At 45.8% G+C, this 24,974-nt stretch overlaps 1 protein-coding gene across 1 annotated transcript; it reads left to right on the forward strand.

The window, feature by feature from the left end:
- Positions 1-37: 37 nt before the first annotated feature.
- Positions 38-23,416, forward strand: LOC119402638 (uncharacterized). Its single transcript, XM_037669761.2, has 9 exons — positions 38-128; positions 1,310-1,523; positions 7,504-7,599; positions 11,138-11,206; positions 13,000-13,119; positions 14,165-14,302; positions 16,066-16,202; positions 22,067-22,145; positions 23,012-23,416. Exons 1-9 carry the CDS (start codon positions 97-99, stop codon positions 23,099-23,101), a joined length of 975 nt encoding a protein of 324 aa, XP_037525689.1. The 5' UTR covers positions 38-96; the 3' UTR covers positions 23,102-23,416.
- The last annotated feature ends 1,558 nt before the right edge of the window (positions 23,417-24,974 follow it).

Below are 24,974 nucleotides of genomic sequence, written 5' to 3' on the forward strand. Positions count from 1 at the left end.
ACGCCGTTATCGGTGCTTTGCACACGGCACCGGGTCGGAGTTTCCTTCAAACACGATAGCGTGCATACACACACGCCTGGTTCGAGCAGCTGCAATATGGCGATGCAACTCATCCAAAAAGAAGGCGGGTTCGTCCATTTATTACTTCGTTCCCTCCCCTTTGCCTGTCCGTAAACGTGTACTTTGGTTTTGACACTGTTGCCGGCAAGATTGTTATTTGACACTTACAGGGATACTACTTGCCTATCACCGAATAGGCTAACATTTTTACTTTTGTTATCGAATGCGTAGAAAAGGTTCACTGGTGGCTCATAGTGCGTTCGATATTTGTGTGTGTCACTTCTTTTGTGGCGTTGTGCTTCCCTGTCCTCGATTTACGGATTTGCCATAAGTCATTAGTGGACGAGCATAGTACAAATTTGAGCAAACACGAATCGACTAGTATATGAAGGAAACTTGTGTTCTGTGAAAGCCCATACATTCTTTCACACACACACACACACACACACACACACACACACACACACACACACACACACACACACACACACACACACATATATATATATATATATATATATATATATATATATATATATATATATATATATATATATATATATATATATATATATATATATATATATATATTGAAAGCACAGGACCGTGTTGATTGGCGGAACATGGGAGAGGCCTTTGCCCTGCAGTGGGCGTAGACAGGCTGATGATGATGATGATGATATATATTGTAAAGAAGAGAGGACAGAGACAACGCCTGATCGCTGGCTGGCTGTTCTGTTCTCTGACTTAGTTCTGCTCTTCTTCGCGCTATCTAACATGCGCCCGGGCCCGTTGCCGCTCTTCGTCATTACAATATATATATATATACAGCCGCGGTGGTCTGGCAGTTATGGTGCTCCACTGCTGACCCGATGGTTGCGGGATGGAATCCCGGCTGCGGCGGCCGCATTTCGGTGGAAACGAAATTCTAGAGGCCCGTGTACTTAGATTTAGGAGCAAGTTAAAGAGCCCCAGGTGGTCGGAATTTTCGAAGCCCCCCACTACGGCGTTCCTCATAATCACATTGTGGTTGTGTGTGCGTGTGTATGCCTAAAGGCTTAAAGAAACAGAAATTCGACGAATAAGATGCCAAGAAGCTGTCCGTCATACCCTCTTTGTTTTGTGTCCTAGTCCATAGCTACGGCCGCTTCTTTGTTGTTGTTGTTGTCGTTGTTGTTGTTGTATCACAGAACTGTCGCCTTTCGAAGGGGCCTTGGGTGAAGCATATCTTTTCTATTTCTATTTCTAGGTGGTATCTAGGGGTCAGGGTGAACGACAACGTTCCTGTGCAATGCCTGATTCGTCAGGGCAACGGATCAATGCTTGAGCGTTGCGTGAACTGCAATTTCGTCACAGAATGGTTTTGGCAACTGAAGTGCCGTCACCGAATGTGCGAATGTTGCTTTCAAGTTATCGTGTCCTATGTCTGTACTCGTGACGAAACCGTTACAAAAAAGCAGGAGGTATGTGAATGTTCCTTTTCATTCTTTATGTTCTGTAGGCACGGTGTCGAGAAATGGAAGATGCATTGTTTTGAAAAAATTGGTGACTGTACAACAACGTGAAAACAGTACAAACTGCGGAGCAAAGCTGAGGATTCACCTGCCTCTGTTGACGTTTGGTTCGTGTTAGTCTGAGTCGAACCGGCAGGTTCGCCTGTCTTTCCTGGCGCCAGGCTACCGTCTGAGTATTACCACGCTACATGACTTCAAAAAGTACAGAAATAATTTAAATACCGACTTTCGAAGGGTAAGACAAAGTTATTATGAAAAATACTTTGAATGCACAGCAGATCGTTTGGGTAACCTTTGAAAAATACTTAGATCACTAGATTCTTCATATGTCGGTAGAAGACCACTAGATAGGGTCATTCAGAATGTCCCTGAATATGTAGGCAAAGCTCTTGTTGATGCATTCAATGCGTACTTTACCGCGCAGTCAAACAACCAAGTAGATATACCATCCACTAAGAGGGTTATCACATACGACGTTTTTAGAACCAGTTGATAAAAATGAAATAATTAGCATACATGGCGAAATTAACAACAGTACATCCTGTGATGTTCAAGATATTCAAATATGTCCTGTCAAGTATGTAATCGATCTCATATCTGATCTACTGGCATATTATATAATTCGTTTTTCCAATATGCGCACTTTCCTTCAAGCCTGCAAATTGCTATGGTAATTGTCTTGCATAAAAAAAGGCGACATAAATGAGTATTCAAATTATGGCCCTGTCAGTATCCTACCTGTTTTTTTCTAAGGGCCTTAAAAAAGTTATCCTTAGACGTATGGAGAAATTTCGTGAAACCAACAATATCATCACCGACTCCCGATATGGTTTTAGGAAAAATTTCTCCACTGAACTGGCCCTGCTTCATCAAAAATTATATATACTAGAACGTTTTGAACAAACGAAAATTGTGGATTACACCAGGGCGTTTGATACAATAAATCATGAAAATCATGAAAAGTTACAATTACACGCGATAAGTCATACAATGCTCATCACGATGTCTTATTTGGTTTCGCGAATACAATATGTCAAAATTGATCAAATTAAGTCGTCTTTGCGCCATGTTGTCTGCGGCGTACCCCAAGGGAGTATTCTCGGACCATCACTTTTAAATATTTACATAAATGACGTCGTAACTATTGGTAAAGCTGCCCCTTTTTTATAATATATGCGGTTGACCCAAGCATATATAGTTTTTTCAAATGAGAATACTAATGATGTAATTACTCAAGTGAACAACTTATAGCTTATAAACTATCGTGAGTAGCGCAACGAGACAGGACAACAGAAAAGAGCAGACGAGCACAGACGTGTCGTTGCGCTGCTCACGATGGTTTATATGTCCAAACACCAACACGCCCAACAGTCAACTCTTTTAGACTTATAACAAAAGCTAGAAATATTGTCTGATGCAAACGCGCTTTCGCTCAATGTGTCGAAGTCTGAACCTGGAATTTTTCGTCCTAGGAATAAACCGCGGTCTGCTACCTAGTAAAGCTGCTACGGTCTCTTCAAATCCTTTATATCACTGAAGTGCTCTTCGGATAGTGTCATCTTTTAGTTTACTTGGGGTAAACTCAGCAGGGGCGTGTCCAAGGGGGGGATTTGCAATTTCGCTTGCGTATATATACATGCACACATACAAACTCATGCACGAACATACATAAAGTATGGTTGAACCCCCCTCCCCCCCCCAAAAAAAAAAATTGTTATGGCTACGCCCCTGATACTCAGCAAAATATACAGTGGAACGACCATGTTAAGGATACTCTCTTAAAAACATCCGGCGTCGTTGGTCCTCTTATGCACAACAGAAGCATTTCGCCCCTAAAAGTAAAATTAATGCTATAGAACTTGCTTTTAACAGCGAGGTTGTTAAAGCTATACTTTACCAAACTATACTGTTAAAGCTATACCGCCTACCAGAAAACTATCGTCATTAAGAACGGTTATGTGCCACAGAAACTAGGGCAAATCCCAACACTCACCACTGGTTCACGAAGAGATAGAGAGAGAGAATAGCTATTGAAGGAGTGAGAGAGAAATAGAGAAAAATAATGACAGTAAGCACATAAAAAGATAGAAAGATAGAGCAAGGTATAGAAAGAGAGATATAGAGAAAGAAAGAGAAACACAGAAAGAGAGAGAAAGAGAGAAAAAATAGACAGATCAAGAGGTAAATAACGACAAAGGAAGAGAAGAAAGAAAGGAAGAAATAATTCCTTCGGGCTTGGTACGACTAGTGCTAAGCTTCCATGCTAAGGAACGGGAAAGGCAACGTCGGCTGCGAGAACAGCCCGAAGCGATGGAAACCCTACGCCAACGACGACGTGCCCGTAGATCTATGAGAGGTGCGAACGCTCGTTTCAGGAGTCTGGTCATCCGCGTCGTGACTAACCTAGCTAAAGCCTAGCAACAACCTAGAAGTAACTAGATTAGACTTCAGAACCGTCCAGTTTCGCTGTTCCAAGCCTTGCGCGACTTACTGCACACTTCCTCACTTTTTGCTCCTATCTAAGTTATTGTGCGCTTGTACGGGCCCCGACCACTAAATCAAATCTACAAAAAATATCAATCATCCAAAAACGGCTATTCAGTATAGTTTACGAATTGCCCAACAGACATACGACAAGGGATATTTTTGTTCAATTTGACATTCTTAAAATATTTTACTTATGCCCCTACGGCCTACCACGTAGAAGTTAAAAAAAAATAGCGTAGCTTCTATTTTCTCTCTGTTTCTTGTGCATGTCTTCTTTGTCTCTCTTTACTTCTATTTCTTTCTTTCTCTTTCTCGCTTTGTCTATCTTTCTTTTTCTACCTTTCTTTCATACTCTGTATTTTTCGCATCGTGTTTCCTTCTATCGCGTTCTCTCACTCTCTCTTTCTTTGTTTCTCTCTCTCTTTGTCTCCGTCTTTTCCTTTCTGCCTTTCATTCTGTCTGTTTCTCTCTTCCTTGTTCTTTCTATGCTATGCTTTACTCTCCCTCCTCCTTTCTCTACCCCTCACTCTCACCTTGCTATACTATAGTATACATGTCTATGCTATGCGCTGCTAGCGTGCCTGGATAGCCGAGTAATTAAGACGCTTACCTTCGTATAGTGGGTACGGGGGTTAGGAATTTCGCCCGCGATGTAATTTCTTTCCCGTAGGGATTTCTCTCTATCTTTCTTTCTTTCTCATTATCTCTTTCTTTCTCGCTCTCTCTACTCGTTGTCTCGCTCATTCGAGTTATTGCAGCGCGCACCAGAAAATCGGCGCACGTGTCATCAAAGTTCTTACGGCCGGCTTAAACAGCATCACTGTTCAAACGCCAGGACAGCTTATGCAGTCCTGTCCCGTCCAGGTTATTCGAATCTCATTACCCCCCCCCCCCTATCACCATCCCAAAACACAGTGAATTTTACCAGCTACCTGCACCAACTATGTACGCCATATGCTCCAGTACCAGTTATGTTTAAGGCGAAAGCTTTTAAGCGCACGAAAAACGAGCACAGAAGAATTAAGACCTTGGCAGGCCTTCTTCTGTCCTCGTTTTTCGTGCGCTTAAAAGCTTTTGCTTTAAACACGAATGTTCACCAACTAGCCTACCTCGCCGTCTTTTGCACTACCAGTTACCACTCATATTAAATCCACTAATCGACGCGCATATTAGTCTTCCGGAAATCAATAAATTTGGAATACGGAAGCTTCTCGCGCAAAGAAATCAATAACGACTCTTACTAACTGCCATCCTCCTACTGCAGTTCATCTTTCATTCTATTTTTCTCTTTCTTGGTGTGATTGAATTTATAAGTATGTGATTATGTATACATGCGTATTTGTGTATGTAACTGCATGTTTACGTGTTTGTAGGTATATGCATGTAGATATATACGTAATTTTATATTGTTCTGCTTTTTTCTAGGAGCTAATGGTAATTCTCCGTTTTTTCTCTTGTTTTCTTCAAGTTCGTCTAAATGCAGAACAACGTGCGTTATTTTATATATTGCCACACACGCTCCTTTCTTTCTATGTATTAGGTTCCCGGCCCATTGCACGTGTAGCTGCTGCCTTGCGCCAACAGCGCCAGTATGTCTGAGAACATTCGAGATTATTTGAGGATCGTCTGTTAGGCTTGAGCGCGCAAACGCGAACATCTGAGTTCATTCTCGAACTAACGCGGCCACCAGCGATACGGCTCGAATGTTCGATGCCGCATGTACAAATGCCGATACGCCTTGCCGCGGCTCAGTTTATCGATGACCGACGCTCTGTTCGTCGATATCATTGTACACTGTGTGTTGCTGTAGTTTGACTTTCCTTTTCCCAGCCACAAGTTTGGCCAAATAAAGAGTTTCATCTTCGACACGCCGACTGTTACCGTCGTCGGCGTCACGACCCCGCGACAATATCCATAGAACTGTGTTTATATTATATGTCTTGCTGCTGCGACCTGTACGGGAGTATATAGGAACCTGGTCAAGCAGATTGTCGCTCTCATCACCGCCCCATTGCCCTTATTGTTTGTACTGATGGCAATAAACATTGTTATTTTTATTTATTCCTGGGCTGAAGGTTACCTCGCATTCGCTGGCGTTTTGCATCCGCTTCCCTCTGCCGTAGATCTTCGTCTAACTCCCGGCGCTGGCGTTTCGCTATCGCTTCACTGGCTTTGACAGACGAATTAGCCCTTCGGCAAGGCTGGCGTGGACGGTCAAGCGCGCGCTGTCGTTCCAAACGTGAAGCCTGCTTGGCGTCCATAGCGGGAGAGGAAACCGTCATTTGTGATGCAGATGCAGTGACGCGCTCTATTGACCTATTTTGGCATTGACTTGACCCGTGGCACCCTCCGTTGACTAATTTCTAATTCAGTTTACCTGTGGTGCACTCTTTTGACCTATTTAGGTACTTTGAGCGTGAAGCAAAGCGACGACATGAGATGCCATAAGACGGCAGCCCTGGCCCCTAAAGTGCTCTGCACTCGAAGCAGCGACTAATATAAGCAGTACACGACACAGCGCTCGGAGCGTTCCTGTTTCCTTGATCGGACCTGATGCGCAGAAAAGACAGGCACACAAGAAGGCACATAGATGGACATCTGTCCGTCTATGTGCCTTCTTGTGTCCCTGTCTTTTGTGCTCATCAGTTCCCATCAAGATGAATCACCAACAAGCCAAAGTCGAAACCCTCCCGTTTCCTATATGTGAACCGCTGTGTTTACATCAAATGTTTTTAGTTTTTCTTTTTTTTTCGTTTCTTGAGTAGTAATTCTACGCAATTTTTATTTTATTACAATAAACCCGTAAAATCGATCGCCAGAATGCTTCCTTCTACGCTCTCAAGCCGCAGCACTGGTACAATGGTTGCGGTGGTTACAATGACCTCAGGTTTCGGCGCCGACGCCGGAAAGTCGGGTAATGTAACCACCGCAACCACTGCACCACTGCTGCGGCTTGAAAGGGGAAGCAGACAGGTGATCGAATTTACGGTTCGCCGTAACGTGAGGTCATGCGTTCATATCCAGGCAACAATGAAAGGTGGGAACGTGTAATGACAAGTGTCCTCTACACAAGATCACACACCATATCAGAAACGGCTGATCGAGAGAGCATCACCTATTGGAAAACAGCGCGTACAAATACAAATGTGACGGCGCACCTTCGTGGGGCCGCATTCATTGATTCGTTCCGGCGCGGGGGGTTTTCGCGTACGACAAAGCCGCCACCGAAATCTGCAACTCAAAACAAGCTTTGCTTGAAGAGAAAAGACGATGGCAGAGCAACAGCAGTACGCATTGAAAGTGCAGCCATTTGTAGTACTTATTAAACTAATGCTGCGCACATCGCAGAGAAAGAACATTTAGTGTATAATCTAAATACTTTTGTACTCACTAAACACAGATTTTTAATCTTGGTTGGTCTTCTTTCTCCTTTCTCTTACAGGTGGCCGCATCAGCACGACGCTATAATGCTGATCTAGCGGGCTGTTATATCGAGTGTCCGGAATGCCCTACGGTTATCTGTTACCGCTTCATGAAGGTATGAAGAAGCTCTATTGCCCATGATCGATTGTGAGATAGGTAGTGTTGTTTTGACATTCTCTGTGTTTCTGCAGTGTTATGTGCTGTCTTTCTCGGTCTTTGCTATCAATGTTTCCATTTCCCCCCTCGCCCCACCCTGTTCCCATGCGTAGGGTAGCGAACCGGTTGTCCTAAACTTGTTAACGTTCCTGCCTTTCCTTCTCTATCATTTCTTCTTCTTTCTCTGTAGCTTGGGTGGGCTACTACGGGTCCAAATGATTTTTCCGGCATGAGAAAGCAAAAGAAACTTGGAGGACTCTTGAAGGGACCCTGCAATACTTTTTCAGCATGATCAGAAAAAGTAGCTGACCGGTAGTCGGGAGCCAAACATTATAACGCAGCACGCGGCCTGGAATTTATAATTGATTCTCAAAGTCAGCTAGAAATCGTTCCCTCTTGTTGCTACAAATGATGCTATATACCCAAATGATTGCGCCACATACCCAAATTTCACGGCGATTGATTGATTTGAGCATCGTGAGCTGCATAGTTACCGCGTCCGCCGCGGGAGGGCGCCACGTGCCCGCGCTCGTGATCACACTGAAAGTAAGGCGAGCGTTCGAAGAACAAAAAAAAAAAGGAAAAATTGCTCAAGGTCATCACGCGCGCCTGACGTAACTTATTCCCACCGTGATATATCTCTCCCTGCTTAGCTTACAGCGCGCTCGTCGGGGCGCGAGAATTGAGAAAGCAGTTACAGCGTGCGAGAAATCTTTGACTCCGCTCGTACTCGACGGATTGTAAAAACCTTTGCGGTGGTCGATTCGTAGGGCAATACACTCATTTAATGAAGCCATTCGATGATTGCTTTGAAAAGTGTTGCAGGGCCCCTTTGAGCTTCGCCTTTAAGAGTTTAACGCGAAAACGTTATTGGGCCTACAACTCACAAACGCAATATCAAACCGCGTTATTATCAAAACGCGTTATCAAGAGTGGCATGGCTGAGAGGACTCCATACCGAACCAGGCAGTGGGTGGGTATGCCGGAATAAAACGCGCCTGGGCCACACCCCCCCCCTCCGCTAGTGGTGTCAGTGGCCCAGGTTGCGTTTAATTCCGGCTGGAAGACACTTTTATTCATTGCATCCATAGTGATTTTTTGCTCATGGTTACAATGTCGCTGACGCTGACACCTCATTTCCGGTGAAACGGGCTCTTTAACGCTATCGCGCCAAGTGTGACTTGTGGTGACTTTTTGGCCAACATTCTTTTTTCAAGCGCTACGTGACGCCTGCTGGCAACAAAAAGGAGTGTTACACACTCGCCGTCATGGCTGCGAGTGGCACTGACTAACACTGCCGGGGCTACACAGCATAAATATCTAATAAATCTACTGTAGCTCAATTGGCAGAGCATCGGACGCGTTACACGGAGGTTGTAGGTTCGGTCCCTCCCTGCGGCAAGTTGATTTTTGTAGCGTTAGCTACACTGGCCTAGCCGAACCGGTTTCGCGTGGCTTCTCAGGAGCCGTGCTGCGCATGCGCGAGGATCAGTGACGTCACACAGCTGGCGCATCGGAGCAGGCACCTCCCGCGCATTCCGCCGCTGCCGCGCGCGACTCGCTGCCGCCGGTCTGCGCTTTCCAGGGGAGTGATGTCGTAGCCGAGGTAGACGTACTGGCGCCGGCGCGCGCGCAGCTATTCGCCTTCGCTGTGCACTCGCCGTCTGACTCTGCGCTGGAGCCGCTTGATAGCGCCTCTAACTGGCGTTTGCCATTGTGGTTTAGCCATGGAGAAGGAGAGCGCAAATGCTGCTCAACGGCGCAGAAGAGTGGAAAAGCTTACCTAATCGGATCCCGAAGTAGTTGCCTGGCAAAATAAATATACATGTGCCACATAATACGTATACCGTGTGTGTGTCATTGGAGCAGCAGTAAGCATGATAATCACGCTAATCCTAGACAATCAGGAAAGCTAAGGGCAGTCAGATGAATCTTTGCTAACGCTACGTTATCCTGGCATAGCCGATCTAAGCCACTGCAACATTTTTTTCATCCACTTTAATTCCTTTCCATTTATGTCATAATTACATTACTATGGTTAAACATACAAGTAATGTCCCCTATGCCATCCTTAGCTTCATTGTCTGTTGATTTCATTAGGCTGTGTCTATCAAAATAAAAACGAGACTTCGATCAATCACTCCTCTTACGCACCCACATTGTGATTTTGATCTGACCACCGTGGTAGATTAGCTGCTTGAGTGTGGCGCTGCTAAGCCAGAAGACGCGGGTTCGATTCCCGGCCAAGCCGGCTGCGTATCGATAGAGGCGAGATCCAGGAAACACTCAATGTGCGGACACGTTAAAGACATCGAGGCGATAGTAATTAATCCGAAGTTGCCTCTCCGTTGTAGTTCATCATCATATCGTGGTATTGGTATACGTAAAAGCAGAGAATTTATTTGTTTGATTTCTATTGTTTGCATTCCTAACTGTCCAATGTGGAAAATACCGGGAAATCTTTGAGGCATTTCGCATAAGAAAGCGGGTGATGGGTGTATGAGTGCTCCGTCACCGGCTCTCAGAAGGAAAAGAATGCGCATGCGTTGAAAGAAATCTATGCATAGAACTGGTTAGATACGGGATGAGTAGGTTGTGTAGGCATGTGAAGAAATGAAAAGATTAGTGGTGTTTAGGGGGGGGGGGCGTCTTCTGGGTGATCTTTTCCGTGCTGCGCAGCTTCTTGCGCAGCTTGTGAATTTATGTTTTAGAGCGCAGCTCTTAGGCGCCCGTTCCTGCGTTGAGCGGCGTCGCCATTGGCGTCGGCGTCAGCGGCGTAACCGATGACGCGTACGAGGAGGCTAGACAGCGAACAAGGACGAGAGAGAACGTACGCGGAGTCTTTCGATATTATGAGCCACTGGCCTCTAACCTCGCTTTCTTCCTCCGTCCACGCGCGCTCGCGCTTCGGTCGAAGCTCGTGCGCATGCAGGCCTGGCACGTGCACTGCGGCTGGCTTCGCTTGTCGTAAGGCGGCTGTCGGCGTTTCGCTTGGTTCGCGACACCTGCAATGCACAGAGGCTTGTTAGTAGCACTCGAGCGCAGGCAGTTTCTGTGGCAATATGCAACGAATGTTCCATTGCTACAACTGCGGATAGCGAAAGCTTTAAACAAAGTTGGCTATGCCCCAGCACGAAGCTCCGCTCATAATTCACATTAGGCAGTATCTTAATCGTCGGTGATTTTTTTTTTGTTAGTAAACGCTCAGTCGGTTTAGCGCCACCTGCTGTCTGTTGTGTTCCCCTTGTCTGTTTTTTTTTGCGCTAATTAGTTATGTCTGTAGTCAATAATCTTGGAATTTGAGCGTAGAATATCTATGCCGCAGATGTAGTGATTATTAAAGTATGTTTAGTAAGTATAAGATCTGAGGTGTAGCTTCAACATTTCTTTTGAAATTATGATATTAGAATCTGAAGTTTTAACGATAGCAAAAACTTGCGAATGATTTCCACACCAAGCATTACTTAATAAAGTCTGCATGTTACTTTTGCATCCAGGCGCACCTCGAAGAAAATCATGCTGGTATTCTAAAAAAAATTGAGCCAGTGCAGCAAAATGAAAATTTGGTGAGTATACCGCGAAAGCTTGTGTTGTCATTTTTCCTTGTTCGAGACAAGAAACATTGGTGGAAAGGTGGTCGCGGTTACTATCTCATTATTGATGCGTCTTTGGTGCACCGCGAGAATATGTGGTTTCTTAGCGATTGACTACCGTTATCATCTTGACTTTTTCTTTACGTGTTTTACGCCAGGTCAGTGATTGTCTTTATTTGCATATGCGGAGTGTTTCCTTTGTCACATCTTAGATTTCGAGTTGGCGTCTTCTCCCGTGCCATCACCGTCTCTCCTCTTCTCTTTGTCGCGAGAAAAAAAAAAACAAAAGAATTCGGCCAGATCCGCGCCGTTAAAACCGTCGGAGAGCGAATCCTTAAGCGCGCCATCGTAAGTGATTGGCTAGCGGGATCCCCTGGTGTCGCTAATTCGCCGCTTGATTTTAAGTACGCGCGCTTACACTTGATTGGGCATAGCGAGATCACGTGACTTCCCGGCTCAGGCAATGGCGTTGCAGCGAACGCCTCACGTCACGTTATTTGTCGCCGGTGCAGCCGGAATCCTGCCAAGTCTGCGCTTCCATTTATCTACATGACCCTCTTATGCATCCGGGTGCGTTGCCTTTGGTTTACTACAATTAATTAAAATCTCTAATTAGTAAAATATTTCAAGCTCGAATTGCTTTCACGGTATATTGTGCCAAGAGCCACCAGCATGATCACCATCATCATTTCGTTTTATTTACTCTTATAAGCACTAACCCCTCTTGTCACGTGACCTGCGTGACGCCTACAACAACAACAACAACAACAACTACTACTACTACTACTACTACTACTACTACTACTGCTGCTGCTACTACTACTCCCACTACCACTACTACTACAGGGTAGACTAACACAAGTGTCACCCGGTGCGCTCCTGATCACGAGTAAGCCTGATAGGGATCAAATCAAATCTCTCAACAGTGATTGGCCCCATTTTGCACCATGCCTTGAAAGAGCCAATCACGATAAAGAAATTCTATCCACAGCAGGCTCGATGTGATGAACAGTGACCGTGTGACACCGGCATAAGGCAGCTGCGCTGTAAAAGGTTCCGAATTTGGCGAGGTGACTTAGATTACCCTCACTTGAGTACTTTTCACTCGGTCAACGAGGAAGAGCCGGGGCGCTTATATTGAATTCGGTTGTTGCTATAGCACGCGACAGCGAAAGGAGCGAGAGAGGAGGAAAGAAAGCAACCACTGGACTGGGAACCTGGGGTGCAATCGCGGAACGATGCTATTTCCGATTCCATGCCATATTCTATGCTATTCTTATCATCCACCACTCACGGCTGGCTGATCGCGTTGATAGCGCGGACGGACCACCGTTCTGACCACTGGCCAAGCGCGAAAAGCACGAAAGGCATTGGAATCGGAAATAGAATCGTTCCGCGATAGCACCCCTGGAGTGCTTTCTACAGCGGAAACCGGACTACACACGTAACCAGAATGGTGACGCACGCTTTTGCTCTCGTTATAAATGGAAGGCATCACTATCCAGCCACATAACTAAATCGTAGCTTTGCTCACAAACCTTCGGCGGGGCAGCTTTGGGTCAGCATCATTATTCTACGTACAACTTTGCTTCGCTGCACTGTGAGTGCCAATAGCGCTCAACTTCTTTCTTCCTTCCGCTATTCTTTCTCTCCCGCGTCCGATAGCTACAGAGGAATTCAACATACTCAGCTGGGGCGTGTGTTTGCGCGCTCTATATTATTTCGTTTAACAAATTCAATAATCCTTCGTTCTTTTTTTCATTCAGGAAAGAAACCATTCCTTCGAAGATCAGCCCCATTCTGAACGCAGAAACCTCGGAGCTTGTGGCCAAACGTTTAATGCGGATCAGAAGCATGGTGGAGATGCCACTAACGACACAGGAATGGTGAGTGAGTAATTCGTGGCATCTGAAGATGAGCGTATTTTACCCTGAGGGATGTATGACCATGCTACAAGAAAGTAGGGGGGTGGGGGGAGGGAAGAGGAAACGCACTCGAAGCCACGGGCAATCTCGCCTCCCTCAACCTTTGGGATCGAAGCAGATTACTTGCGAGAGGCGGCCCGCGCGCCGCATTTTACGACATTTGCTGCGTGGGCCAATGGCCTGGTGGCTCCCGACGCACTGGCAGCTAGGCAGTGCCAGATAAAACTTAAGAAGACAGAAGAGGCCCCTCCCAGATGACCGATAAGCGATCCACCCATTGCCTCTACGTCTAAAATCTCTAAATAAATAGCCCCGTTCATGAGATGTATGGCGTAGTCACCAGTCATCCGGCTAATGACGTCAATCTAGAGTGGGCCATCCGGTCATCCGGTTCCAGGCTCAGATCTATCCATATCTGAGGAGGAAATGCCGCTGCCTTCTAAAGTTGTACTCGACAATAGGGGAAGAAACACTTGTAGCCTCACGCCTGCATCCCTTGCGCTCGCTTTCCCCTGTCTGGACGTGCTCGCGGTCTACACCCTGAAGAGGATGGAAAACTTAGCGAGTTGGTCTTTACTCATGGCGAATGAGCTACGGTGCGTTGAAAACGAAGTGGAAGAGAGACGTGGACACTTCACAAGCGCTTGATCTGTGTTCACGCCTCCCTTCCTCTTCGTCTTGAGTGCGTTGTCGCTTATTTGCCGCGTCTCTCTCTCCCGCCCTCCCCCCCACCCCCGCGCACATAAAACTGGCGTTCTCAATCCCAAGGTTTCCCTGGACTCCATAGCGTACCATGCGCTTGGCACGATATGATATACTCTCACTTGGACTTAAAACATGCCACCACACATAAGTCGATAAATAACGTTCATGTGGGGTGTCTCCGCAACTGCAGGCACAATAAAAGTGAAACGGTTTCGGTATTCGTGATGTTGTTCGAATATGAGGCACACACGCATTTTTATATACCACGTGGTGCCAATGTGTAACCGCATTTCCATTCTAGGAGCATGAAGAAGGGACACCACTGGCTTCAAAAGGCACTTGTGGCAGCAAGCAAACAGAAGAGAGCCAGAGAGGCAAAGTGCCAGAATCACAGCTGTGTCCGTTCTGCGAAAAGTCGTGGGAACAACAGGAAATTGAAGTAAGGACAAGCACCTTGTCCTCTATTATGTTAATGCAAGTTGTCTGCGATGACAGTGTCATCGTATGCTTCGCTTTCCACTTTCTCTGACCGGTTATTACGATGTCTATTACTATTTCTCACTGAATTACAATCGCCTGAAACGGAGGCCTTTGTTCGGCAGGCGCTTGTAAGAACTCGTGAAGTCCGGAAGCAGCTGGAGGTGTATAAACTATAACCGGAAGCAGTCAAGGTGTTGTGCTTAAGACAGGAAATTGATGCAGGAAGTGAACTGAACATGGGCATGAAAAGAGGACCTGAACTAGAGTGTATTTACTAGAACAGGGGAGTGCTCGGAACGAGCTTCGAAAAGTGAAGCCCGAACAGGCTCAATCCGCTTGCGGCGCTGCGATCGGTAGTCTGCAACGTATTGTCGTTAAAGAGTCGCGCGTGGCTTCGCCGCAGTGGTGCAGAGGTAGAATGCCCACTTCCCACTCAAAATTCCCGCGTTCGAATCGCAGCTGTAGATTATAAGTTTTTATTCTTAGTGTCACCTTTTATAGCTGTATTGGCTTTTCTTCGTTTCTTAAAACTAGCTTCAGTTGCTACGTGTTACTTCAGAAAGTAACGCTAAATGTGAAGTAGAATTCAAGAAATTTGACAGTGAGCGTAGTTATTTGCAGCGACACTGCCCGGGATTGAACAAAAACTTTAAGTACGGCGTCCGAGCTTTTTGCGAATACGAGGCTCTAAACGTGACCTCACATTTTGCGTTACTTTTTGTAGCAACACGTAGCAACAGAGGCTAGTTTTAAAAAACAAAGGAAAACCAATACAGCTATAAAAGGTGACACTAAGAATAAACCCCACAATCTGCAGCTGCGATTCGAACCCGGGCCTTTCGAGTGGTAAGCGGGCATTTTACACCTGCACCTCTTTGGCGGGGCTGCGCGCAACTCTTAAACGACGACACTTTGCAGACTACCGATCGCAGCGCCACAAGCGGATTTGCCCTGTTTTGGCTTCACTTTCTGTACATTGGTGCTGTGGCCGTCGTGAGCACTCCCCTGTTCTAGTACACTCTACCTGAACTGATCACCGGAAGCGTGTGCCCAGAATTCGCGTAACGAACGGAAGGAAATTAGGCACCATCCGGAAATTGTGCGACAGAAATGGGAAGTGACGTCAAGGAGAAGAGAGAGCTGAAACGTAAAAAAAAAAACACCGTTCATTCAATACATATTCAACAATTAAATTCTCTGCATTTTTTCCCAGAGCGTTCGGTCCAGAAAGCTGTAGGTCTTGTTAGCCATTAAATATATCTGAGTAACGCCTCAATAATGAAGGATAATTACCCACGTTTTTTTGTGGTTTCCTGTTCTTAAAGAAAAAAAATTCTGTGATAATTTTGCCATACGAAAACAGCAATAAATGAAGGAGAACTGGAACACTTTCCATATATTATAGCGATAACATAAGAAGTAATTCAGATGACGTAGAGAACTTTTCGTTAGGGTAAAAAAATTGGTTCCTTTTTTTTACTGCTTATCTAGCCAACATATGGTGCTTAGGAATTATAAGTAATGAGCTCACAAGGCATGAACACTGAGCAGTAAACCTGCTTAGAAGAAATCATTTCCAAAGGATGCGATTAAGCACACCGATATTGTAGTAACATTCGTGCTGCCCTGCACAAGACGCCGCTTTGTTAAAAACGCATGTCCAACAGAAATGCTTTTTAGCCAGATGTTTTATGGTGCACGTGTTTTTGTATGATGACGCAGGGCCACATGAACACGTGTTCGGAACGTGTTATCGAGTGCCCAGAGTGCGTCCACGAAGTGAAATCGAAAGACTACGAAGATCACATAATGAAATGCACGAAAGAGGATGCGGAGGAGAAACCGGATGGGCCGCCGATGTGAGTAAAACCTTTTACGAGACTTGGTCAACAGAAGAAATGTCATTTTACAATAAGCACAAACGTTGACATCCCTATCAATATAGCCGCTTCCTGGTCAGTATTTGTCAGTAAATTCGAAATCTGGACGTAATTGCCGGCTTTTCATAAGGACGCTCTTATTCTACTGCAATAACGTTGAGGAATACTTGTCCTTGGCCTAGTTGGTATTGCTTACCGTATGACATTTCGCCGCTAAGAAGGACAACACACACAAGAATGTCGTCGTGTTCGTGTATTGTGTTTCTTGTGTTTCCTGGCGGCGAAATGTACAGTAAGCCATACAGTCGGTCACGTGGTAGTGCATTTTCTTGTTTCAAACTTGGTGTATTTATTGCTCCCAGTATTTACTACGTTCCAATTTTTGTTCTGTACCCTGCAAATGGAAGTAATTCTGATAATGTATGTATAGACGTCAGACTCTGGAGTTTCCAAGATGTGTGGCGCCACCTGTCGGAGAAGTATTGAGTAGTGCATAGACCGACTCTCTCGCACAGTTTGCTATGGGACCAGGTGCAACTAGCGAGTGCGAAACAACGATTGAGCTTAATATCGCGTGTGTTCGTGCATTTAGCACTCAGAACGAGAGCTGTGAATTGCTCTCCGCCAGTCGGACGCGCCACCGAACCGTCGTGAAGTGCTTGCTGGATCACTCGCCTGAACGACGGCGAAAACAGCAGCAGACGAGAGCCCTCCGCACGCTACGAAGAAACTCCGCAAAAGACGCACTGTTGCGTTGTGAATTGCCACGGACGTAAAAGACTGAATAACAACGTTCAGTTTTACCGATTTCTATAGTTGTCGTACGAAGAAGAAAGGCGAGAGCGCTGGATACGGGCCGTTGCGAGCGTGTTGGGTAAGCGAAGTACCCGCGTTCTCCACAGCCGGTGATATGTGTGGCTCTGCTGTTTTGCGTAGCCCTGATGCAAAACCGTGGTAACCTTGACTATGAAGCTGAGCAGAGGCTCTGACCGCGGTGCTTGTCGTGTAACACGAAGTGAGCAGCTAGAGGCAGACTGGAGACGCGTGATACGCACACCGCGACGAGTTGGTCGTCACAACACAGCATCGTGGACGTATATATGTTTTGAAGGCCCAGAGTTCTGGTTCTAACTAGCTAACACCACGTGCGTCATACAAGTAAATCGCAGAATGTTGGTCGTGACCCCCTTCAGGTTTGTTTCGCCCGTGTCCTCCGCGGTTGCCGTATAGCTATCTCGGAGGCCACGGTTTTGCCTTTGGTTGTACACCGCGAAAGTGGACACGCACGTATCCCCATTTGCAGTACATACAAACGGAAGACGACCATCAAGATACCATTTGAGGATGCGTAATAAAACACTCCAATGCACAGGAAGCGAGAGATGAATTAAGGGAGAATGCAACTGAAAAGGCGAAAATCGCCGGAGCCATTCGCCCCTGATGAACCGAGTTTTCTACCGCTGATCGTAAGATGCATATCTAAGTAAATTGATCGTGTATGTAGGTACTTTATCGCTGTGGCATACGTATATACCCGATTTTAACGCATTTAAGCTCTAGAGAACGGATATCGGAGGGCTTGCCTCGAACTCGGTGTCGTGTGATGCTCGCTTGTACTTGCGAGTTGCAGCGCGCGGGAATAACTAAAACTTATTTTGCATTGTATTCGCAGTTCGCTTTCATCAGCTTCCTTTGTTTCTGAAGCGTGAATTGGCGGAAGAAGCTTTCCAGGTCCTTGATTTTCAGGAAACCGCGCCTCGACACCAACGAAAGAGGAGGGTTATACTGCGGCCATGCACATTCGCTTGCGGGCGGCTCTCTTTGCACTACCCTGTTAGTGCCAGGGCTACGATGAGGGCGCTGGTGGCGGTGTTTTTCGCAGCGCCGCCTGGGCAGAGTCTGACGTCTATACGCAGTGCTTGATCAATCAATGAATCAATAAATTAAACAATTATTTAATAAGGTCAACTTTATTGATCATTAGTACAGTGTATCTTCACAGCTGCAAGGTATTCTTCAGTGTTTGACTTTAGTGATTACTGACTTATTTATTTTGATATATCAGGAGAAAGCAAAAAACATATGAGAAAAGGTTTGTTTTAAAACTTTAATTGCAGCTCTTATCATAATATTGTATTGCTATTCGTTTTTCCTGCTATGTGCCCATACTAAACGCCCTTTGTGAGGCCTTCGAATCGATGCCGCAGACTTGACCGGTTGCAGAACGCGAGTTGGCGTTGTGCTTGAAGCTGGGAGGCTCGGAGTTCACTGACCTTAGCGTCGACTTGCGCTGGTCAGCGTTTCCCGGGAACGCCTGAGCCGTAGGCTCAGGCGAGGCCTACGGAGCGCTGCCGTAGGGCGAAGCGCTCGGGACACAAGCCGATGACGCTCCCTGGCCGCTGCGGGTGTTCGTGACGGCCGTCCAGTTCCTAGGACGTCCCTATGAACGGCCGGTGACTACTACGGTACGATGCCGTAGAGCGATGGAGCACGAGACTATGGTGCGATGCCGTAGGACAAAGAGATCCGGAGCGCCCGGAGCAAAAGCCGGCGACACTCGTGCCCGCCTCATGCGCTCACGATCGAACACCCAGGGCTCCCTGTGGCCACGTCACCTTCTTCTTTTATATCTTCGACCTCGTTTTTGACACGAAAGTGTTTTATGCCGGGGTCCACCAAGAATTCAGCGACGTATTTCCGTCACGGAAATGACGTCGAAAAATATACACGATCAGATGGCAAAGAAAAAGTCACAGTTTCGCCGCAAGGGCGAAGCAATGAATGCGATAGCAAGAAATTAATGCTATACGAAGTGAGGCTCGCCAATGGATACTCTCAGTTTGAACAGCGTTCCTGTTGCAAAGGCGGCCGAAGCAGCGAAGGAAACTAGCGTGCTTCAACTGTCGAGCTGTGACACTTGATAGTTCGCGCTCATCTTCTGTTTGTTCGTTTAGCGGCGTCCCTTCAGCTCGAGTGACTTTCGTACGCTCGGTAACATGAGCGCGGACATCACGGTGAAAGCGTGAAACATTCCTCTTCCCCTCACCGCGAGAAAACCGCGCGAGCAGACAACGGAAGGGCAATGTTCTCGCTGCGCAAATATAAGAAGCGAGCCAGCTCGACGACGACTTTTAAATGCGCCCGTCGCGCTGCTAGCGCCATCTCGCTGGTAATGAAGAAACGCTTATTATCGCCTGCCGTCTCTGAGTCCGTCCAGCGGTAAAGGGTATGTATATAGCGCTCGCCGTTAGCTACGTGGAGGATCTGCGTTTCGTGGCGTAGTGGATAGCGCCACTCGCTGCGGAGCAAGAGGTTCCTGGTTCGATTCCGCGCTTAGGAAGCATTTTTCTGAATTATTTTTCTTTGGGGCTTATATATATATATATATATATATATATATATATATATATATACGGTGCATGACGGCGGCGACGGCGACGGCAAAATCCAGCCGAGACTGTCCATATAATTGCTATCGCAATAAAAAAAAGGTACCGTCAACGGGCATCGAACCCATGACCGCTCGGTCCGCAACAACAGATGCCGGGCACGCTATCCACTGCGCCACGGTCACAGACTCCGGAGGCTTTACAAACGCGCCTTTCATAGCTACCACTCTCCCGGTCGGCGGGTTGGTGTTGACCTTTGGGAGTGGTAAGATAAAGTAATTTGTCATTGCCGCGGCCTCCGCGACTAGCACCTGCAACGCGTTACGCGTCCGTCCGTTCGGCTTTCGTCCCGTCCCGTTCGGTTTTCAATAGAAGTTGAATTTTGTCAATGCCTTAACACACCGCGAGGTGGCGATCTTTGCCCAAGCGTAGTAAAAGTGTCGGCCTCGCTCATAGCATCACGCTAATACAAACCAAAAAATTGGCCGCGTATCTGCGTGCTTCGCTGCAAATGTCGTCTACAGACGATAGAAGAGGCGCTGCGTGAGATATGAACGCCATCTGGCAATACGTCGGGAAACGTGATGCTGTGTTGCGGGCTGGTAGTCCCGGCGCAGCAGCAGGCGAAGACCGGCGTTGACCAACGCGACCGGCGGGGACGCCAGCCAGCCCGAACACGCGGTTTGGCGCGAAGCGCCGAAGCAGAAGAAACGTCCGCACTGAACGAGTACTCTCCACACACTCTTTTATATTCACGTCGCCTGGGTAAAGCAGGAATGCCAGAGCGGCGCCCCATGGCATTCGTACAGTGCAATACTGAACCGAAGCCGAAACACAACAATGAGCTCGTGCAGAGGGCACGGAGGAAGCCAAGTTTCGGCGCAGTCGCATTTTCAGCGCAGCTTAAGAAACTAGGATCTCTAGAATTACGTATCTATGTATTTTCTATTAAAGGAACACACCACCTAATACTTACCTAGTGATGTTGCGCCTGAGATATGTGTAATGTTTGCTTTTTGATCAACAATGTACACAAGTATGAACCTAGTCAGCCGTTCATGATGGCTGGCCCTTGGGCAAGTGGTTCAACTTTGGCCGAGTGGCTGAATCGAAGGACGTGCCGACAAACAGAAAGACAGAAAGGCAGACCAAAATTTCTGTTTTTAAGTTCCCCAAGAAAGACTATCGTCTTTAAAATAACTCTGCGACGCGCGCCTGCCTCACCTGGCTGTAACACCGCGTTCCACGCTCACGCGCTCGCCCCGAGAGAAATCGCGGCCGGGCTACCGAGGCGGCACGACGCGCTTTGCGTTTTCCTCTAGTCCGGCCGTGGTGTTCAATCACATTTTAACATGCCGCGGGATTGCGACGAAGTTCTGCGTCCAATATGCGACGCTCTTCTGGCTATCACACCGCGTTCCCTGATTACGCTTTCACCGTTAACTACTACAGCTACCACAAGGGTTTGTTTAATCATTTAACATGGACGTTAGTCGTAGGGATGAAGATGTACGACCAATCATCAAATTGGGTGCATACACGTTAAACGGTGCCATTAGCTGCCAGACATCAATATACATTGTGCAAACTCTCTTATATCAATGTACAGTAAGCATTCAGGTACTTCTGTAAGGGCACGCTTTACTTTCGTGTTAGTCCGATTCCTATGACGGAGGGATCAACCATGCTTTTTTAATTTAGCGTTCGTGCTTTTGTGATACTAAAAAGAGAAAGAAATTTCTGTATTTTATGTTGCACTACACTTGAGCAAATGTATAGGTGAAGGGACCTTAGTAAGGCAGAGATAATCTGTCGTTAGCCCCTCCAGCCTAGGCAAAAATATTGTCTGAATAAACTGAATTTAATTGAAATGGAATTTTCTGCACAACCAAAAATTGGGTAAAGCCCTTTGTTTATACTATTATTTCTACATATTCGAAGTGCGGAAAAGATCGAAGACGGTTGTTTTTTCTCTTCTTTTGGTCGTGCGCTTATACGTCAGGCTACGCTTGTCGTCTTCCTTTTCTTCTACCACATTTTCTTTGTCACCTATACTATATGTGACAGGGTCCTGGCAAAGCTCCTTGCCAATATATTGGCTTTGGCGATACACTTCATTTGACCATTGCTGAGTACATTCATTCTTCATAATTTGACACTTGAGGTTAGCAGTTCGGGGCTTTTGTACTTTATTTTAAATAATTATCTGAACTCAAGCCACGGTCTATTAAGGACAAGGTTATGTGTAGCAAGCTTGCAGAGAGCAGCGAGGGCGGATTTGCCAATGTCAGCAACCTTTTACTCAAGTGGTCATTGACAGCAGACGAATGAATGGTGTGTAACATCGACACAGTATAACAAGGGTAAACCATTTCATGAATATTTAAATATTTTTTACTTTTCTGTCTCGCTTTTTCGTCTCACATGAGTAAAAGTGGACCAACCTTCGTTTAGGAACTCCCGGGATGTTGATGACGATAGTGAAAGACGTCAGAAGGTTGAAGAAATAGAAGCACTAAAGCGAGCCATCAAAGTAAGTTACTTTGTGTAAGTTTTTTTTTTGTTATTTCGCACACATCAGTTGGAAGCCTGTTCCGGTTCTATAAAGTTACCATTACGTAGTATTAGAATAGCTCTTTTTTTGCTTATAACACGGTCAGGAAAGTTAATCGGGCTGTTCAAGTTGTGGCATGCTTTCTCTTATTACAGTATTATATGACAAGAAAATATGCCCTAACTTTGTCACGTAGTTGCTTTTTAATTACCTTTCTCACTATTTGTCTGCGTCTAGTCGTTATCTTCAAAACCCTTTCTAAACTCTCTCAGTGTATGAGCCATGAATTGGAGCTCATAAGCAACAAGAAGTGCTGCAAGAAGGAGTGCTGTAAGAATATATCTAGGACCACGCACCATTTCGTTTATATATGTATTTGCCCTTTATGGTGACGGGATAATTTTTGTTGCCATTTCAAAATATTTTCTAGATTTACCGCTCACAAGAAACAAAGTAGTGCATCAGGGACCGAAGAGAATCGTCATGTTGCTCTAAAAGCATCTTTGTTTGAATCTGTTGCATAAATACCACAGAAACAAGAATATTTCTCACAATTATTGTTTTCCTAAATTGCAAGTTTTCCATATTGGGGATACGTCTTATCTGCAGCGGTATTTGTCTAGACAACACCGGAAGACAATTTAGATAGTTGCTAGGAGAACTTCTCTGGTACATTCTTTGTTCCGCATGTGTGATTGTTTTCGCTGCTTTTTCACACTTTTTACGTTTCACAAATTAGCCCAGAATGATTTACTTATAGAATTCCGCATGAGAGTACTTAGAAGTCTTCGTGAAACTTTATTTAAAGGGTTTTGTAACTTCTGCTGAACTTTTTTTTCTTCAAGGCGTTGGAAGAAAGGATCGAAAACTTGGAGAAACCGCTGAAAAGGCTTATAAAACGACTTTGTGAAAATCCTCAGCAACGGAATTATTGATCAACATTTCCAGCAACGGTGTTTGTAACTAATAGAGATCCATGTTGACGCAGTCTTCGTCAATAAAGGCCGAATGCTATAAAATAAAGCGAAAATGGTTGCAAGAAGACCTAGAGTTAGTTGGTGGAAATAATTTAGGAGTCCCATAATTTGGCGTTTGTTGTATCTCTTGTGTTGTTTTGCATCAATAACCGTAATAACCCTGATTTGTATAGCATTTGAAAATCCCTAAACGTCGGGAACAAGGTGATATTTCATTTAACCTTTCAGAAAGAATGCTGGTTTTGATCAGTGGTGTTTTCTTGCGCACTGTAAAATAAAGCTTAAAAAATGTATTTACTGGGTTTCGTTCTTTTAATGCTCAAGAGCCGATTGTTTGACAAGAAGCAACGGTTGATTAGGAGGTTCCAACACTTTCTTGTTACCAAACAGCATTCCTTACTGCAGAGAAAATATCCTTTGAACAAAGTATACAGATTAACATTCCGATCGTATTTATTGCCGTCCCGCAATGTATGCGAAAGCTCCGAGAGGCATTGTATTAGGTGTGAGGATTCGCTCGCTTTAGAACACATGCTCTGGTGCTGCTCGGCGTTGGCAGGTGATGGTTTGCAACGTGAACAGTTGTGGTTGCGGATGCTCTACAGTGACGTGCTGCCGGACCAACTCATGGCTGTCCAGAGGGCCCGTGTTGTGGCAGGGGGCTCGGCCTCTCTGTCCCGACATGGGAGCGGCCCGCATCAGTCCCAGAGTGATTCCTCAGGAGCTAAATGAAGTTCTTCATACCATATCATGCCATACCGTACCGTACCGTACCGTACCATACCATACCATAATACCATACCATACCATACCATACCATACCATACCATACCATACCATACCATATTATACCATACAATACCATACCATACCATGCCATTTATACACAGCCGTCAACTACTCCTTGCACCGCCGTGGTAGATTAGCGGTTAAAGTGTAGCCCCAATGAGTTTGAGGACGTGGGATGGATTCCCGGCCCCGATAGCCGCATTTAGATGGCTGTGAAGAAAAACAAGCTCTGTTACTTAGATTAACATGCACGTTAAAAAACTTACGAGGTCCCTTACCCATTCGCCTAGGACGACTCCATTCTGTGACGTCTTCACGTGACGATGATTTTTCGCGCCACTCGTGTTCACGCCGAATATCAATTTTTCTTGGTAGGAAGCGCACAACTTTTACAAGACACGAAAGACGAGCGCTTGTGTCTTTCGTGTCCTCGCTCGTCTTTCCTTTGTTGCAAGAGTTGTGCGCTTCCTACCAAGATGGATCCATACCAACTTGCCCGATGTAATTGTTTATTGAATATCAATTTTCGTGTTTGATGAGGCATCTAAGGCTTTCGACTTAAAACACCAGGCGGGAAAAATTAACTCGTAGTGCCCTGCTGCAGGATGCCTCACAATCATAGCGAAGAGTAAAGTGACGAAGGGTCGCCTTTGAGGAAGGAATGATGAGAACGGGTGCTCTGCCAACAATTTCGCTACGAACAATTGTTTAGCTAAATGATTTGTGAGATATACGTGGCTTTGAAACTGTTTCAAATAACATGTCCACTATCTCGGCTACGCATTCTATTATATCCGCGTCCTTTTGGACCCTCATACCTCTGAGAACGACCTCGAATGTTCACTGAGAGGAGGTTCTAGATAGTTCAACTGGATTGCCAAGGATACGACACTTCTTTGAGCAAGAAAAACGTTTCTGTCAACTGAGTATCCAGCTGCACCTCGGCATCTTAAAGTTGGCGCAGACTCGGAGCGTCTGATTCACTGCACGAGAAAACTACGGCTGGGAGGAAGCCTAGCACTCGGTTTAATCATATGCAGGT

Source organism: Rhipicephalus sanguineus, chromosome 8 (assembly GCF_013339695.2).
Source record: "Rhipicephalus sanguineus isolate Rsan-2018 chromosome 8, BIME_Rsan_1.4, whole genome shotgun sequence".
Taxonomy (NCBI): Eukaryota; Metazoa; Arthropoda; class Arachnida; order Ixodida; family Ixodidae; genus Rhipicephalus; species Rhipicephalus sanguineus.